At 46.8% G+C, this 19,013-nt stretch overlaps 1 protein-coding gene across 7 annotated transcripts in view; it reads right to left on the reverse strand.

Moving 5' to 3' along the window:
- The window catches only part of SYT17 (synaptotagmin 17), a 137,389-nt gene that overhangs the window by 57,853 nt on the left and 60,523 nt on the right, over positions 1 to 19,013 (reverse strand). For all 7 annotated transcript variants that reach the window (XM_074381988.1, XM_074381987.1, XM_074381989.1 and 4 more), the window contains exon 7: positions 18,378 to 18,533. In XM_074381988.1, the coding sequence (XP_074238089.1) occupies positions 18,378 to 18,533 (156 nt within the window). The remainder of the gene's footprint in view (positions 1 to 18,377; positions 18,534 to 19,013) is intronic.

The raw sequence follows: 19,013 nt of genomic DNA on the forward strand, positions 1-19,013 counted from the left end.
ACCTATAGTCCCAGCAACTGGGAAGGATAAGGTGGGAGGATTGCTTGAGCCTGGGAGGCAGAGGTTGCAGTGAGCTGAGATGGTGCCCCTGTACTTCAGCCTGGATGACAGAGTGAGATCCTGTCCCCAAACAAACAAAAACCATATATATCTCATTTCAAAGGATGAAGAATTCTGCCACATTTATGTTTTCTTTCAATGTGGAGCAGGCTCTCGAGGTAATTTCAAAAACATGTCTCAAACAGGATTTTTTTGTTTTGCTTTGAGACGGTCTTGCTCTGTCACCCAGGCTAGAGTACAGTGGCACAATCTCAGCTCACTACAACCTCTGCCTCCTGGATTCAAGCAAGCACATTCAGCTAATTTTTGAATTTTTAGTAGAGATGGAGGTTTTGCCATGTTGGCCAGGCTGCTCTCGAACTCCTGACCTCAAATGATCTGTTGCCTTAGCCTCCCAAATTGCTGGGGTTACAGGCACGAGCCACCGTGCTCAGCTCAAATATGTTTTGAATAACAGTAATGTCACTTAAAGAGCAGCAGCCCACACGGAGAGGCCCTATGGCCCTGGGTATGCACAATCCCATTCCATCCTCAGAGCAGCCTAAGAACAAGGTTGTGAGATGCTCTCATTTTCCAGATAAATTGACAGAGGCTCAGGGTACACGTACAATGAGCAGAATTGTCCAAAAGTAGCTCTGGGAGCTTAGGCTAGACGTCTGGACCACGAACTGTCTGGGACCAGCTCTCCCCCTACCCTGGGGGCTTCCTCCCTTGGAAAGAGGGAGCCGTAATTTACCATGAGCCCTAAGGTCTCTGGTCACTGGTGCTAACCCACCTGCCCCACTGACATGGCTGCCTGCTCACCCTTGCCCTATAAAACGGTGGGATGGTAGGCACAAAGTCCTGGCTATAGAAATCAGACGCACATCACAGACCTGCAGCATCTGGCCCCAGTGCAGCTCTCAAAAGGATGGGGGTTAGGTAGAGGGAATTCAAGCCTCTTCCTTTCTTGCCAATGCCTGTCCTACAGGCCTTTTCCTTATTCTCCAGCAGAGTCTATTCCTTAACCAATACTGTGGGTCAATGTGGCATTTGTCTGAAATCTTCATGCAGAACAAGGTGTCACATCCCAGTAACAGGAGGAGACCCTCCTGGGACCCAGTTTGTGGTCCAGTGGTAGAGCAGGATGTGAATTCAGGTACTGAGGACTTTTTTTTTTTTTTTTTTTTTTTTCCTGAGATGGAGTTTCACTCTTGTTGCCCAGGCTGGAGTGCAACGGCCAATCTCGGCTCATTGCAACCTCTGCCTCCCCGGCTCAAGCCATTCTCCTGCCTCAGCCTCCCAAGTGGCTGAGATTACAGGTGCCTGCCACCATGCCCAGCTAACTTTTTTTTGTATTTTTAGTACAGATGGGGTTTCACCGTGTTGGCCAGAGGAGATACCCTCTCTGCTGAGAGCTGAACACTTACTGGGATGACCTCCCTAGCAGAGAGGAGCTACCCCCTTTGCTGAGAGCTGAACACTCATGGGGACACCCTGGCTATGGAGAGGAGCTACGTGCTACGCTTCCCTCTGAGCTGCTGTATTGCTCACTAAAGCTCCTCTTCATCTTGCTCACCCTCCGCTTTGTGTACCTCCTCCTTCCTGGATGCAGGACAAGAACTCAGGCCTTGCCAAATGGCAGGGCTAAAAGAGTTGTAACACAAACAGGAGTGAAACACGCCCCTTGTCTACCACGTTACGGGCAACAAGGACAGAAGAGACACGAGAGAAGGACAGGAGAGCTGCAGCCCTGTCTAGGGCCCAGCACTGGGAGTTCCCTGAGCCAGGCTGTGACTCCCCCTTTGGGGCCCTATGGTTCCTGGTATCTCCAAGCTGCTGGACACCACTCTGTTTCCCGGTGCCAGCCGCTGAAGATACTTGTGGTGAGCCTGGTCCAGCCGCAGCTTCACAGTGAGGTGGCACCCATGCTGGCACCTCGAATTGCCTGCCTCACTGCAGCAGCTGGTGTGCCTGACTGTGCAGTGGCTGAACCCCATGCTCGCTTGCTCACATGACCCTCGCTGCTCCCCTCCAGTCTCTTCAGAGACATGGGATCCAGCCTGGTAGCGTGAGCTGAGCGCAGCCTGCCAGGATGAGTGGGCCCAGTGGGTCCGAGCAAAACTCAGGCAAAACTAGTCACAGAGGTTTCCGGCCAGAAAAGCAACACCCCCAGTGATCCCGTAACACTATGTCATAGCGTTTCTATGCAGATTAAATGAGTTATTTCATTTGAAATACTTGGAGCAGTGCCTGCCACACAGGAAGCGCTATTTAAGTGTTTGCCATTATTATCGTCAAATACTGCAGGAACAACCCTACGACAGATTTTATAGGCATCTGATGGAAGAAAACTGGAGGTTCAAAGAGATTAAAAGGTTCTGCTCAAAAAGATACAGCACTCAACTGGCAGTCTGGTTTTCTGATCTCTAAGGCAAAGCTATTTTCACTATAGCTGAAGGTTTCCTCGAAATGTAGGTAGAGAGGTGACACTAGACGCTGTGTCCTGCAGGCCGTGGCATTTTTAAATTTTATTATACATATATTTTAAATGTTTAATTAATTAATTGATTTTGAGACAGGGTCTTGTTCTGTTGTCCAGGCTGGAGTGCAGTAGCGTGATTATAGCTTACTGTAGCGTCCAACTCCTGAGCTCCGGTGATCTTTCCCCCTTGACCTCCTGAGTAGCTAGGACTACAGCCACATGCCACCATATGTCCAGCTAATTTTTTTTTCATTTATTTTTTATAGAAAAGGAGTCTTTCCATGTTGCCCAGACTGCTCTTAAACTCCTGACCTCAAGCAGTCCTCCTGCCCTGGTCTTCCAAAGTGCTGGGATTACAGGTATGAGCCACAGCACCTGGCCAGGCCCTGGCATTTTAAAAGTTAAGCATTTTGCTGACTGGCAGCTCTGGATTGGGGAAGTCAGAATGAGGTGACGGCTAGAAGGGATGTCTGGAAGCATACTGTTGGTTTCTGATTTGATTTCATGTGTAAGTCTTCATTTTGAACCTTCCCCGTGCCAGCCCTAGCCTCTGAGCACAAGATTGCATTTTGCCAGCACTGAGGCACAAAGCAAGCCTGAAACCTGGCCTCTGCTGGTCCCCCAGTGTAGCTCAGGCCCTGCAGGCACACATGTGGTGGGATAAACCCTCTGCTCCCCGATGCTCTCCCCCATGGGGATCTGCCTGGAACGAGGTTCCATCCAAAGGCACCAAAGTCATTAAACAGCCATTCAAGTGGAATAAAAACCCTCAGGAGCCCTGGCAGCCGGCCCGGTCTTCAAAGGCTACCACTGGAGCCCAAAATGAATGTATAAGACCCGGCCAAATTCTACCACCTGGTGGATGTTGGCAGACTCAAGGAGCTCTCAGGAGGAGAAACTGAGGTCGGAGTGCTACTGGGGGCTTGACCAGGAGAACCCCAGGGTGACAGGTCAGGTCTATGCTTCCATCTCCTGACCTCCTGGCTAGAGTTCCAGCCTCTGCCCGTATCCAGGTTCAACGCCACAATCAAAGTAGGCCCCACTTTATGCCGAGCTCTGCCCTAAGCCCATTACGCATCATGTCCTTTTGTTCCCACAACAGCCTGCGAGGCGGGAACTGAGAGCTAGAGACGAGAAATTCTGATTCAGAAGAGTTTAGTAACTTGGCCAAGATAGGGAATGGTCCTCTACATCTGATCCATCAGCAAGTTCTGCTGACCCTACCTCCAGCATTATAATCCGGCGAGTGACTTCTCTGAAACCCTTCTTCCACCTCTCCAGTCCGAGCTGCCATCAACACAGTGGTCTTTCAGATGATTCTCCTATCAACAGCTGGAAGGATATTTTTCAAACATTTTCTGAGCCACATCACTCCCCTGGTTAACATCCTCCAAAGACTACTCAATACACTTAGGAAAAAACCACCAACTTCTTATCCCCCAGGCCAGGCGTCCCCAAACTTTTTACACAGGGGGCCAGTTCACTGTCCCTCAGACCGTTGGAGGGCCGCCACATACTGTGCTCCTCTCACTGACCACCAATGAAAGAGGTGCCCCTTCCTCAAGTGCGGCGGGGGGGCCAGATAAATGGCCTCAGGGGGCCGCATGCGGCACGCGGGCTGTAGTTTGGGGATGCCTGCTACAGGCTCTACATGATTTCCCCCTGATATTTCTGCAAACTCACAGTCCCCCAGCCCCGATCTGGCCATATTGGGGTGACATGGGAGAACAGAGGTAGAGTCTCCTATCTATTCAAAGTGATGCAGGGCAGGTGAGCCCCAAAGTGGGGCTTAGGCCATGAGGGTTCCTGGCTTTGGCCAGGAAGGAATTCAAGGGTGAGCTGGTGGTAGGGTAGAAGAAAACAGCTTTACTGAAGCAGGAGCATGACAGCTCTGTGACTGCCCCTGCAGAGCAGGGCTACCCATAGGCAGTGTGTTGAGTAGCAGCTCAGGGCAGTTTTGTAACCATATTTATACCTACTTTTAATTACATGTAGATTAACAGGTGGGTCATACAGAAATTTCTAGGAAAAGGGTGGTAACTTGGGTTATCGGGTCATTGCCGTGGAAAGGGACAGTAACTCCCAGGTGTTGCCATGGTAATGGTAAACTGACATGGTCCACTGGTGGATGTGTCTTATGAAAAGCTGTTTTCCCCCGTCCCTATTTTAGCTAGCCTTCAGTTTGGTCCGGTGTCCAAATCCCACCTCCTGCCTCAAAAGTGTGGGCCTCAGACCAGCACAGGTGTCACCTGGAACTTATTAGAATACAGATGCTCAGGTGCCTCCCAGGCTTATGGAATCAAAAACTGCATTTTAACAAGACCCCCAGTTGATTCACAGGAACGTTAATGTCGTGGTTAAGAGTGAGTGAGAAGGGCTTTGGAACCAAGCAGCTTTAGTTGGAAGCTCAGCTCAACCACTGACCAGCTGGATGACTCTGCACAGGTTACTAGTTACTACGTAAATAGTGAAAAAGTAATCTTACCCAAACAAAGGCCTAGCCTTTGTCTTTGGCTCCTAGGAAATGATCTCTAGGTCTCTGTAATGTTCTGCCTAAGACGAGAATCTCTGTCTATCTAGGGGCTTTGGCCCTTCTATAGCCTAGCAATGTGATTTATGATGGGGGCTCTAGAACCACAGGATCAATTCAGACTTCTGGAGAGACTGATCACGAAAGGTATTAGCCAGACCTCTGGGAGGGGATAGAGACTGAAGATCAGCCACCTGAGCAGTATGTGATTGAGGCTTAGTAAAAACTCTGGATGCCAAAGGTGTGGTGAGCTTCCCTGGCTGGCTATACTGTGTATATTGTCACACACAGTGACCGAGTGGAGGTCACGCTGTCTGTGACTTACAAAGCAGATAGATGACTAGAGCCTCAGAGTTTGACCCCTCCTGGACTCCGCCCTGTGCATCTCCTCCTAGGGCTGATTTTAACTTGCACCCTTTTGCTGTAATAAAACTGTAGTCATGAGTAGCACTTTGCTGAGTTCTGGTAGTCTTTCTAGCAAATTACGGAACCGGAGGGAGGTCACAGAGACCCTGAATTTGTAGCTACTGCTCTGAAGGGAGGTGGTCCTAGGGACCCCAGAACTTAACAGCTGGTATCTGAAGTGAGGGCAGTTTTGGGTGAACTGTTCTGTCATTCTAGCGTTTGCTTTACCCATTGTACTTCCTGTCCCTAAGCTTTGAGTTTCCCCAACTGAAAAATGACCATAAAATAGATCATAACTTATATGTTTGTGGAAAGGTTAAATAAGAAAATGAACACACAGGAGGTTCACGATAAATAGAAGTATTACCGTCCCCATTGTTCAGACAAGAAAACTGAGGTTCAGAGTGGTAAAGCAACTTGCCCACAATCACACAGAAGCCAGCTCTGGCTGACTTTGACCATGGTGCTCCACAGCTTCCCCGTGAGCTGCTAATGTTTTCTGAGAAGGGAAGAACAAGAATGGTTTGGTTGAGCCAGGAGCCCAGCAATCTGGTAAGGAACCCAGGGGTTTTCTGGGGTGAGTCACCCACCTCCATGCCAATGCTCCCCACTGTTTTTTCTTCTTTCCTTCTGGGATTCATGTGATATAAATGTTCTGGAATTCATACGGCATGAACATTAGGCTTTTTGATATTCCTCCATAGATCTTCCTACCTTCCTCTTTCCTCCTGATCTTTTCGCCCTCCATTGCATCATTTCCCTGGATGTGTCTTCAAGCTCACTAACGCCTTTCTCTGTCATCTCCATTCTGCCATTGAGTCCATCCAGTGAATATGTTATTTCAGTGATTGTACTTTTTCAGTTCTAAAATTTCCATGTAATTCTAATATCTTTGATTTCTCTGTTGATCTGCTGACATCTTCTACCTTACCATTCTTTTCAAGTGGGGTCACCCTTACTTCTCGGAGCATAGTTAGAATAGCTGCTTTAAAGTCTTCATCTGATAATGCCAATATCTGGGCCATCTTTTGGTTGGCACATGTTGATTGCACTTTCTCTAAGAATTCGCCAGATTTTGCTAGTTCTTTGTAAATCAAGTCATTTGAGGTTGTATCCTGGGCATTTTTAGTATTATGAGAATCTAGGTCTTGCTTAAATCCTATAGAACATGTTGACTTTTTAAGAAATTGACAAGGAAAAGTTCAGGCTACAAGGTCTAGCCTGCCTTCTGCTTGCTGTTATTTTGATGTCAGTTTAGTTTTCAAAGGCTTTGCAATGCTATTTGTACCTGCCTCTCTGATGTGTCCCCTAGGGATCTAGGTGATGGCCACCCTATAGTTCAGTTTTCAGTGTCTTTAGTGGACTGTTTAGAATAATATCCACTTGCGTGGCTTGGAGATGAGTCCAGTAGTACATATGCAGTTTTATGGAATCCCTTCTTAAGTTCCTCCCCTCTATAATGCTCCTCATACTGTGGCTCCCAGGGGCTCACTTCTGTGGTTCTCTGGCTTTAATCCCTGCACTCTGCGGCTCACTTCCCATGACTAGTCTGGGGCTAGTGCCTACTGCCAGGTCTTGCTCTGATCTTTCTCCCCAAACTGCCAATCCCAAGGAACTTCAGGGAGCACAAACTGGCCTGGTTCTGCATCTGGGCTGGCACAGATTTGGTGTCAATTCCTGGCTTCCAGATATCATACCAGCTGACAGCTGCAGGGTGACGGTGAATAAGTGAGGGAGATACCATGGGCAACAACCACAGGCTGCTGGGCTGAGCTATTCAATACCTTCAAAGCACAGCATTTCAACTCTTCCACAGACTGCAGTGATTAAAACAGATACAATTTTCCAAGTGGCCACTTATGGATGGGCCCACAGGCTGATTTGCCATTAATCCCCAAAATAAGAATGATTGCTACATTTTGCACAACAAGAAGCTGGGGCTCAGAGAGGCAGAGTCATTTGCTTGAAGTCACACAGCTGATTCATCATGGGGCCAAGATTCAAACTCAAGTCTGCGTAATTCCAGGGCCTGCTCTTCTATGACAGAGTCCATCAATTATATCATCGTCATCATCATCAATCATATTTGGCATTTATTGAGCACTAACTGCACAAGGCACTTTCTAAAGCTTTTTACATAATAGTGAGATTTTCAGCAACAGAGGAAACGTAAATATAAATATATAAAATAAAAATTGAGATCAATCTTAAAACAGAGGAGAACCCTGAGATCCATCAAAAGAATAGTTTGCCCAATATCCATACACTTGCTAGGTGGCAATGGTGAATTTCTTTCTTCCTTTTCTTTTCTTTTCTTTTTTTTTTTCCTGAGACAGGGTCTCATACTGTCCCCCAGGCTGGAGTGCAGTGGCACGACCATAGTTTACTGCCGCCTTGGACTCCCAGGTTCAAGCGATCCTCCCACCTCAGCCTCCTGAGCAGCTGGGACTGCAGGCATGAACCACCATGCCCAGGTAATTTTTAATTTTTTGCAGAGATAAGGTCTCACTATGTGGCCTTCAGCAATCCTCCTGCCTCGGCTTCCCATAATGCCAGAATTATAGGTATGAGGTATGAACCACCGTGACTGGACAAAAGGTGAAATCTGAACCAAACTGTAGCTTACTCCAGTCCATACTTTGAATAGCCATGCAACCCTCTCTCTAGGAGGCAAAGCTGGGCCTGGTGCTCACTAAGTCGGACCAGAAGGGGAAAAGACAGAAGCTGCTGCATGGCTGCAGAGCGAAGATGTGTCACCGGTGGGCTGTGGCTGGGGTGGGGCTCCGGGAAAGCATCTGTGCCCTGGAACAAGCCTATACATCTCTCGATCTCAAGAGAATTTCAGGCTCTCTCAGAATGCTCTGCCCCATTCAAACTTGTTTCCTCTTTTCTTCTCTGCTGGAGATCCTCTGCCTCTCCATTATCCTGCTTCCCAAACTCCAACATTTTGATTTTTAACTAATTTTATTCTTTGAGACAGGGTCTCACTCTGTTGCCCAGGTTGGAGTGCAGTGGCATGATTCCAGCTCACCGCAGTCTCGACCTCCTGGACTCAAGTGATCCTCCCACCTCAGCCTCCTAAGTAGCTGGTATGGCAGATGTGCACCACCATGCTCAGCTAATTTTTAAAATTTTTTGTAGAAATGGGGTCTTGCTAGGTGCCCAGGCTGGTCTTGAACTCCTGTACTCAAACTATTCTTCTGCCTCAGCCTCCCAAAGTACTGGGATTACACATGTGAGTCACTGTGCCTGGCCTCCAACCCCTTTAAAGAGCATCCTCCACTGCCCATTTGACCTGGGGTCTTTCCAAGCAAGAGGCTGGCACATTGCCCTCCAGCTGTCCCAACCATTCCCGACACGCCTCCCCACCCATCTCATCTCACTAGCAGATCCAATTAGCTGATTTGATGCTACAGCTGCAGAAAGCCAAGCAATTATGGAACACAGACCAGGTGCCTTGGCTCACACTCTCGCAGAGGGGCCTGGGAGGCCTCCAGACAGACAGCAGGGTGGGAGGGAGGCGGAACAGTAGAGGCAAAGATTGGCCAACCCAGCTGGCACAAGAGACCACCTGGGAGCTTTGAAGAATACAGATGCTTTCCAAAACCCCAAAAAACCCAGACGCCTGAGCTGATTGAGTTTATCTGCTGTGGGAACTGGGCATCAGAATTTTTTAAAGTCCCTGAGTAATATCAATGTACAGACAGGGTTAGAGAGTCAAATGATCCACAGGGGTAGGGACCAGTGCTAGAGAGTTTTTCTTTTTTTTCTTTTTTTGAGGCAGGGACTGGCTCTGTCACCCAGGCTGGAGTTCAGTGCCACAGTCTCGGATCACTGCAACCTCCACCTCCCAGGTTCAAGTGATCCTCCCACCTAAGCCTCCCATGTAGCTGAGACTATAGGCATGCACCACCGTGCCCAGCTAACTTTTGTATTTTTAGTAGAGATGGGGTTTTGCCATGCTGCCCAGGCTGGTCTCAAATTCCTGAACTCAAACAATCCACCCACCTCAGCCTCCCAAAGTGCTGGGATTGCAGGCATGAGCCACCGTGCCCCGCCAAAGGTTTGAGTCTTAGTAATGCACTGGCACAATCGATCATCACCCACCCTGAGTCCCTTCCGGGGTCTCTTTTGTTTCCCAAAATGTGGTCTGCAGCCCCACAGCATCGGCATCACCTGGGAACTGTCAGAAATGCAGAATTCCAGGCCCACCTCGGCCCTCCTGAGTTACTGAGTCAGAATTTGCATTTTAACAAATCCCTGGACCATGCAGATGCATGTGAAAATTTGAGGCGCCACATTCTCTAATCTTAGCTGGAGACACCAAGAGTTGGCAAAAACTGAGGCACGTCTGTCATTGCCTTGTTTCTTTTCTGTGTGTTCCATAACTGTCCTGCACTGGTTATTATTCATGAGGTCCCTCTAAGCCGATACCCAGGTCAATTCCTGTAGCAGGCAGCAGAGCGTGGGGGTCTTTCATGCCAACCCCTGGCAGCCCATTAGCTCCCAGGTTGAAGTATGATGTCAGCCTCAATTTCTCTTCTGGGGCTGGAGCCTGGCTGACCTCCCCAGACCCCCTGCAATCCTCTCTGCTGATTAACACCTCCTTGTCCTTCAGCTCCCAGCTCATGTGTCAGCTCCTCTCACTCCACAGACTGGGTCAGGCACTCTGAAATGCGCCCTGCATCTCTCCTTCATAGCCCTTAGACCAATTTACAATTCAATAGTTATTGGCGTGGCATTTAATTAATTAATGTCCATCTGCCTCTACTAGAATTAAACTCCATGAGAACACAGGTTGTGAATGTCTGGTTCTCTATCGAATATACAACATCTAGAATGGTGCCAGGTACATAGTAGGTGCTCCAAAAATTTAACCCATAAGGACAGACACATGGTCAGCTCCTGCCCCAGGGAGCTGGTCCCATCCCCTCCCACCTCAGCCATAACAGGTGGCCATCAAGCAGCAGTTCCTCTACCTGCCTTTCCTCAGGCAATGGGAATGCATCCTAAGGCAAGGGCCTCTTGACCAAGTTTGCTAAGGGAACAAGAGGGTTTTGAGATAGAGTTTCACTCTTGTCGCCCAGGTTGGAGTGCAATGGCACAATCTTGGCTTACTGCAACCTCACTGGGTTCAAGCAATTCTCCTGCCTCAGCCTACCAAGTAGCTGGGGTAACAGGCACCCTCCACCATGCCCAGCTAATTTTTGTTATTTTTAGTAGAGACAGGGTTACACCATGTTGGCCAGGCTAGTCTTGAACTCCTGACCTCAGGTGATCCACCCACCTTGGCCTCCCACAGCATTGGGATTACAGGCATGAGCCACTGTGTCCAGCCTACAGAGGGTTTTGAGTGCCTTTCAGAAGGCCAGGAAATCCCTGTCACTTAGAGGAAACCGAGGGAGGGAGAAGGCTAGAGGCTCAACACATGACATTTAGTTCCCTCAAATGCAGGGATTTCTCCAAAACTTCACCTCCATGAAGACAGAGGGCCTTTCTCTAACTTCCAGAAGGAAGACAATACCCTACCCAGGTAATTCTGCAAAATAATTTTTTCCCTTCCCTCTTTGGGTTTTCCACAGAATCTCAAATTCTATGTTGACACGGTAGATAACCTATATCATTTCTTTATGTACATATATGTAGCCTTTCTTCAGACAAGCTCAAGGTAGCATCCAGCTGCATAAATTGGATGTCTTTCAAGTAATAATAATAATGTCTCATACTTAAAAAGGACTTTCTCTGAGCCAAGCATTGCTCTACGCCTTTACATCTATTCACCCAATTTGGACTTTACAACAATTCACTGAATGGTACTTACTCACTGAAGTAAGTACCATTATCCCCATTTTACAGGCAAGGAAGCGGATTCTGAGAGGCCAAGCAGAGTGCCAAGATTACACAGCAAGTAAGCCACAAGTATGAACTCAAGCTAAGGCTCTGGTTCCTATTATGCCTAACTATTCCCTCAAAGTGGCAATGAAAGAGAACATTCTTTTCTCAGGGAAAAGAACAGTGGGCCAGGTTCCAGCATCAGCAACTTCTGTGAATTGCTCAGGATCTCCAGGGCTTAAGCTTCATTCATTCATTCATTCATTCATTCATTTTCTAATTGTAGCAAAATGCAAGTAACATAAAAGTAACCATTTTGAGACATACAGGTCAGTGGCATTAAGTATATTCACAGTGTTATATAACCATCACAATCATCCATCTCCAGAACTGTTTTTTGTGGGGTTTTTTTGAGATAGAGTTTCGCTCTTGTCACCCAGGCTGGAGTGTAATGGCATGATCTCGGCTCACTGCAACCTCTGCCTCTTGGATTCAAGTGATTCTCCTGCCTCAGCCTCCTGAGTAGCTGGAATTACAGGTGCCCACCACCACACCCAACTCATTTTTGTATTTTTTGTAAAGATGGGGTTTCACCATATTGGCCAGACTGGTCTCAAACTCCTGACCTCTGGTGATCTACCCGCCTCCGCCTCCCAAACTTCTGGGATTACAGGTGTGAGCCACTGCGCCCAGCCTCCAGAACTTTGTTTTATCTTCCCCAACTGAAAGTCTGCACCCATTAAGTAATAACTCACTATCCTCTCCTCCCCCCAGCCCCTGATAATCTCTATTCTGCTTTCTGCGTATGCATTTGACTACCCTATTTCACAGAAGTGGAATGATACAGTATTTGTCCTCTCATATCTGGCTTGTTTCACTTAGCATGTCTTCCAAGTTCATCCATGTTGTAGCATGGCTCAGAATTTCCTTCTTGTTGGTCAGGCACAGTGGCTCACACCTGTAATCCAAGCACTTTGGGAGGCCAAGGTGGGTGGATCGCAAGGTCAGGAGATCAAGATCATCCTGGCTAACATGTTGAAACCCTGTCTCTACTAAAAATACAAAAAAAAAAAAAAAAAAAAAAAATTAGTAGGGCATGGTGGTGCATGCCTGTAGTCCCAGCTACACTGGCGGATGAGTAGAGGCTGAGGCAGGAGAATCACTTGAAGTCAGGAGGCGGAGGTTGCAGTGAGCCAAGATCTTGCCACTGCACTCCAGCCTGGGCAACAGAGCAAGACTCCATCTCAAAAACAAAAAAAAAATTCCTTCCTATTTAAGGCTGAGTAACATTCCACTGTCTGTATGCACTGCTTTGTTTACCCATTTATCTGTGATGAACGTTCAGGTTGCTTCCACCTGTTGGTGGTTGTAAATAAAGGTGCTGTGAACGTAGGTATCCAAATAACTTCCAATTCTTTTGGGTATATACCTACAAGTGCAATTGCTAGATCACATGTTAATTCTATTTTGAACTTTCTGAAGATTCGCAATCAAGTTGCATTTCTTTCTTCTGCCTTTCCGATGTGGTTTGCATCTGTGTCCCCACCCAAATCTCATGTCAAATTATAAACCCTAATGTTGGAGGTGGGGCCTGGTGGGAGGTGACTGGATCATAAGGGTGGATTTCTCATGAATGGTTTAGCACCATTCCCCTTAGTACTATATAGTGAGTGAGTTCTCCTGAGATCTGCTTGTTTAAAAGTGTGTGGCACCTCCCCCTTCTCTCTCTTCCTGCTGCTCTGGCCATGTAAGGTACATGCTCCCTCTCTGCCTTCCTCCCTGATTGTACATTTCCTGAGGCCTCCTGGGAAGCCAAGCAGATGCCAGCCTCATGGGTCCTGTACAGCCTGAGGAACCATAAGCCAATTAAACTCTTTTCTTTATAAATCACCCAGTCTCAGGTATTTCTTTGTAACAATGCAAGAATGGACTAATACACTTTCTTTCCTTTTTTTCCCCAACATCCAGGAAGAGCCCAATCACTTCAGTGGCCAGCTTCACTTGACTTCGCTTCAGTAAACCTTCCTGAATTTCCTGGAAGCCCTCTGGGTTGTGTGTTGCTATCTTGGGCAGTTAAAAGCAATTTTGCCCCTCTTTTCATTTTTTTATTTTTAAACTTCAGCTGCAGAAACCATCTGATTGAAAATCGCAGACGAATCCTCATCCCACACAGGAAAAGAGCTGCTCAGAAAGTCCAGCTTGCCGGTTAATTACAGGCTTTTATCAGGGAGTCACGCAACTGCTAAATTGCAGATCAACCTTACTTTTACTATGAAATGTTTGGAAACATGCTAATAGGCTGGGCTTTGGATCCTCAGCCTAGAGGTGACAGCTCTTTCCCTCAGTGAACAGATAAAGCAGGTTAGAACCTTCTGAATCTGAGTTCAGGAGAACTGTAGCTTTGCTGAGATGCATACTGGCTTAAGACACCTTTCTCATATGATTCCAGCCAGCACCCTTTAGGTAAAATGCCACCCTAGCTGGGATTTCCACTCACAGCTGTGGTTCTGAACAATGAATGAGCAATAGAAATATATGGGGTACTTTGAAAAAATAGCTACTTATAGAATCTCAGTGCCTCAGCCTAGTCCAGTTGCTTTAGAGCAGGCTTCCCCAAACTGCGGCCCCCTGAGGCCATTTATCTGGCCCCCCGCCGCACTTCAGGAAGGGGCACCTCTTTCATTGGTGGTCAGTGAGAGGAGCACAGTATGTGGCGGCCCTCCAACGGTCTGAGGGACAGTGAACTGGCCCCCTGTGTAAAAAGTTTGGGGACACCTGCTTTAGAGTCTCTGTGGGATGCAGTACAACCACTGGCAGCATTTTAAAGCTCCTAGTTAATTCTAAGGCACAGCCAGGGTTGAGAATCCCTGATTTAAGGGGGCAGGGAGGCAGTGCTTCCTTCTCCAGAAAGAATATCAGCGCAATCTTGGCTCACTGCAACCTCCGCTTCCTGGGTTCAAGCAATCCTCCTGCCTCAGCCTCCCCAGTAGCTGGGACGACAGGCATGTGCCACCATGCCCAGCTAATTTTTGTATTTTTAGTAGAGACAGGAATTCACTATGTTGGCCAGGCTGGTCTCGAACTCCTGATCTCAAGTGATCCACCCACCTTGGCCTCCCAAAGTACTGGGATTACAGGCACGAGCCACCGCAGCCAGCCTATTTCCAATGAGCTTTTAACCAGAGGAGCATGAACTTCCAAGCCAGGGTCCCAAAACTTACAGAAGAGAAGCAGGTCTTCTGTGCATGGAGAGCATAGGCCTTGTCTAACGGCATCAGCTGACCACTGCCCCTGCTGACAGTTGTCACCTGAAGTGCTCTGGGTTGAATAAGACATGTATGGGGGGTGCGGTATGACTACCCTTCTAGTTTGAGCCTTATGTGGTGACCGTATGGGATTCAAGGAATTCAAAACAAAAACCTCTGCAACGATATGCAAAATTTTCCTTAATTCCATGTACTTTTCTGGGGACTTGCATCCAGAGTTCTAATCACAGTCCCTGAAGCTCTGTCATACTCCCAACCCCCAGAATAAATAACCTCAGCTTTTATCATACCTCATCCTGCAACATTATCTATCTAATGCAGGCAGTTATTAGAAGTAAAAAGTTAAGTCCATTTGTATTCACATTGACCTGAAGGCAATGAACACATTCATTGTTAATTAAACCAAAGCAAGTGTCAGCGTGGTATCCATGGAATGTCCCGGTAACCTCCGCCAGGGCAGGGATTAGGTCTGTTTGTTCACTGCTCTATTCCCAGAACTTGGAAGCAGTGCCTGGCACAGAAGGTGTTCAATACACACTTGCTGAAATCATGAATAATGTTTTAAAGGAACAGAACCCTCTGTATGTGGATATTGTTTGTGTGAACAAGGAAAAAAGTGTGGAATGATACACAGCAGGACATTAAAGCCATGACTTCAGGGAGAAGAAACTGGAAAGGGGGAGGCATTAAAGGAAGATACTAGGCCTAGGCCGGACATGGTGGCTCATGCCTATAATCCCAGCACTTTGGGAGGCCAAGGTGGGCAAATTGCTTGAGGTCAGCAATTTGAGACCGGCCTGGCCAACATGGTAAAACCCCATCTCTACAAAAATTACAAAAAATTAGTCGGGCATGGTGGCATGCACCTATAATCCCAAGTACTGGGGAGGCTGAGGCATGAGAATTGCTTGAGCGTGGGAGGCAGAGGTTGCAGTGAGCTGAGACCATGTCACTACATTCCAGCCTGGGCAATACAGTGTGACTGTCACACACACACACAAAGAAACAAAAGAAAAGAAAAAAGGGATTCCACAGCAAGAAAACATTCTAAAATAAACAAAACTAGATGAGGATGTGAGGGAGTGAGTGAGAAGGTGGTAGCTGCCCCATGGTGGGCGGGTGGGGAGCCAGGGAAGGAAGACATTAAACTTTCCTTTTAATAATAGTTAACAGTTCTAGAGTGCTTACTGTGGGTGGCACAGTGCTCAGCACTGTGTTTATTGATCTTACTGAATATAAATAACAATCTGTATTGTTATCCCCATGTTAGAGATGAGAAAACCTAAGCACGCAGATCTTGCCTAGGGCCACCAAAGTGGGTGAGTGGCAAAGCCAGGGCCCAGATACCAGCTCCCCAGCACAGGCATGTAACCCCTGTTCTCCTCTGATTCTCTGTCCTTACACATCTTTTCAATGTGTCACTCATTATAACACATGTGTGCTATATTTATCATAAAATTTTAAGTAAAATATGAAATGTCAGGGCTTTCCATGTGGGTTCTCAGTTTCCCCTGGGGTCGTCACCTCATCTAAGCTTACAGCAGGAGGTCCCTTACTCTTAGCAGGGACTTGGGAAAAGAGACTTCATGTTTTGATCTGTGTCTTGGTTTAATATATGGTAGCTCCCACTGCCTGCCTGCCAACTGTTTAAGGATTCAGGAGTGACTGTCTTCTGTGTTGGCCTAAAACCTAGGAGAGAGTGAGGCCCTCGTCTAATTGTGACTGCATCTGGACAGCAGCCATCACAGACTGCATTAGAAGGGATCATTATATCTGCATAGGGCAGGGATCCGCTGATCCAGTGTAGACTCTATGGGTGGGTGAAAGGCCTTGAGAAAGCCCAGAACCACTCTCCTTTGAAGGGCTCTCAGAGGATAGACATTTGCAATGTTGGTGAGGAGGGACAATAAGCTTATGCAGGGGAAATGTTACATGCAAGGGTTTTTCAGCCATGGCTTGATTTCTTGGGAGACCTGGAGCCCAGGGTTCTAGAGTAGATCTAAACAGAGGAGAGCTTCCAGTTACCCTGGAGAAGGACGTCTCAAAGGAGGGTGTCAGATCCCCAATGCCAGCCCTACCTGGGTGCTTGAGGAAATACAGATCCCTTGATACGTGGAGCTAGCAAGACCAGAGCTTGAATCCTGATTCTATCAGTTTGAGACTTTGTGTAGATTGCTTGGGTTTTAAGCCTCAGTCCCCAGATCTGTAGGTTGAGGATGATGATATCAACTTGACAGGGTGGGTTATGGTAAATATTAGCAACGATACAGGGAAGTACATACTGTAATTAGAACACAAGAAATGATAACCTTTACTCCTACCAACTCCATCCCCATTGTGGTGAGTGGCTTCTACTGTGACTCCCAGTGGTGTCCAGCTCCCACTCTTCACACTTTCGTGTTATCCCTTCCTCTTGAGTGGGGGTTGGACCTAGTGAATTGCTTCTAGTGAACAGAATATAATAAAAGAGGATGTCATTTCCAGTGTGAGATTACAAAAAGACTCTTCCTTGCCATTCTTGCTCCCTCATTTGACCACTCTGATGAAAGCCATGCTGTGAGTTGTCTTATGGGGAAGTCCAGATGGCAAGAAATTGAGGAAGGTCACTGGCCAACAACCAGGAAGGAACTCCCCAGTTCAACAGCCTGCAGGGAACTTAAATCCTGCTGAAAACTGTGAGTGAGCTTGAAAAGAGATCCTCCCCCAGCTGAGCCTTCAGATGAGACTGCAGTCTCAGACAATACCTTGATTGCAGCCTTGTCAGAGATATTCAGACAGAACTATACAGCAAAGCTTTGTATGCCTGGATTTCTGACCCACAGGGACGATGAGACATAAATGTTTGTTGTTTCAAGCTACTAAATTTTGGAGTGATTGATTATGCAGCAATAAATAACTAATATACTCTGGAAATAATAGATTAGGTTATACCCTGGAAAAAATAGACTACATTCTACCAGACAGTGGCACATGAAGCCTCTACTTAAATACCATATCTTCTGAGAAGACTTTCAAAATCCCTTTCTCTGAGTTAGGTGACCCTGTTTTCTCATATGCTTCTCTTATTTGACTGCAGGAAACTTGAATCATCACCACCATCATCATCAAAACCAACACATAGTGAGTACTTATTATGTACCAAGTATATTCCAAAGTCATAAGCCATTTACTATTCACAACAAACCTAAGCCACAAGTACTATTATTGTTCGCATTTTGTAAATGAGGAAACTGAAGCTCAGAGGAGTTAAGTAATTTGCCAAAGACCTCCGTTATTATGCGTCAGTCTGAGGAAATGTGGCTCAAGTCCACATTTCTTTTTTTTTTTTTTTTTTTTTTTTTTTGAGGTGGAGTTTCGCTCTTGTTACCCAGGCTGGAGTGCAATGGCGCGATCTCGGCTCACCGCAACCTCCGCCTCCTGGGTTCAGGCAATTCTCCTGCCTCAGCCTCCTGAGTAGCTGGGATTACAGGCACACGCCACCATGCCCAGCTAATTTTTTGTATTTTTAGTAGAGACGGGGTTTCACCATGTTGACCAGGATGGTCTCGATCTCTTGACCTTGTGATCCACCCGCCTCGGCCTCCCAAAGTGCTGGGATTACAGGCTTGAGCCACCGCGCCCGGCCTTCAAGTCCACATTTCTAACAATTATATTATAGGGCTGTATGAGTACTGCCCAAGTTCACAGATGTTAAATGGGTTCAACCCCATGTAGTTGAATACCACACGTTAAGTTCTTAAATACAGATGCCTTCTGTATCTAGGACAGTAAGTTGAACATGCCTCACCTGGAGTTCATCAGGTTTTGGAATGCTACCTACCTGTAAACACTAAGCTGGCATTTTCCAGTTCTTCTTGGGGAACTTTGAAGCTGAAGGATTCATTGTAGAAAGGATCAATTGTGCCTCTCAAGAAGGATGTCTTCTTGGTTTTCACAAGTTTGAGTCCATGCACCAGCTGGATTTTCACAAAGGGGTCTGAAAATTAGATACAGCATCATAGAATGTTAGAAATCATGAAATCTAATTTGTCCAGTCAATGATCCATTCAACCTCCCAACCATCCATCCATCTTTTCATTCATCCATTCTTCTATCATCCACTCATTCAACTTTTCATTCATCTGAGTCCATCCGTTCATCCAGCTGTCCATCCATCCATCTTCCTATCCATCCGTCAGTTTACTGACCCATTCATCATCTCACCACTCTTTTATCTATCCATTTTCTATCCATCCAGTTTCCCATCTATTTGATAGTTCAACCATCTATCCATCTATTATCCAACCATCATTTTTCATCCATCTGCTTATCTGTCTATCCCTTTCCTTTTTCCTTTAGCCATCTAATATTTGTTGAGCTCCTGCCATGTGTCAGCATTGTGTTCATTTTACAGATGAGAAAAAAACTGAGGGCTCAAGGTGAAAAATCATTTTTTTAAAAGATCTTCCTGGTGGAG

Source organism: Saimiri boliviensis, chromosome 12 (assembly GCF_048565385.1).
Source record: "Saimiri boliviensis isolate mSaiBol1 chromosome 12, mSaiBol1.pri, whole genome shotgun sequence".
Taxonomy (NCBI): Eukaryota; Metazoa; Chordata; class Mammalia; order Primates; family Cebidae; genus Saimiri; species Saimiri boliviensis.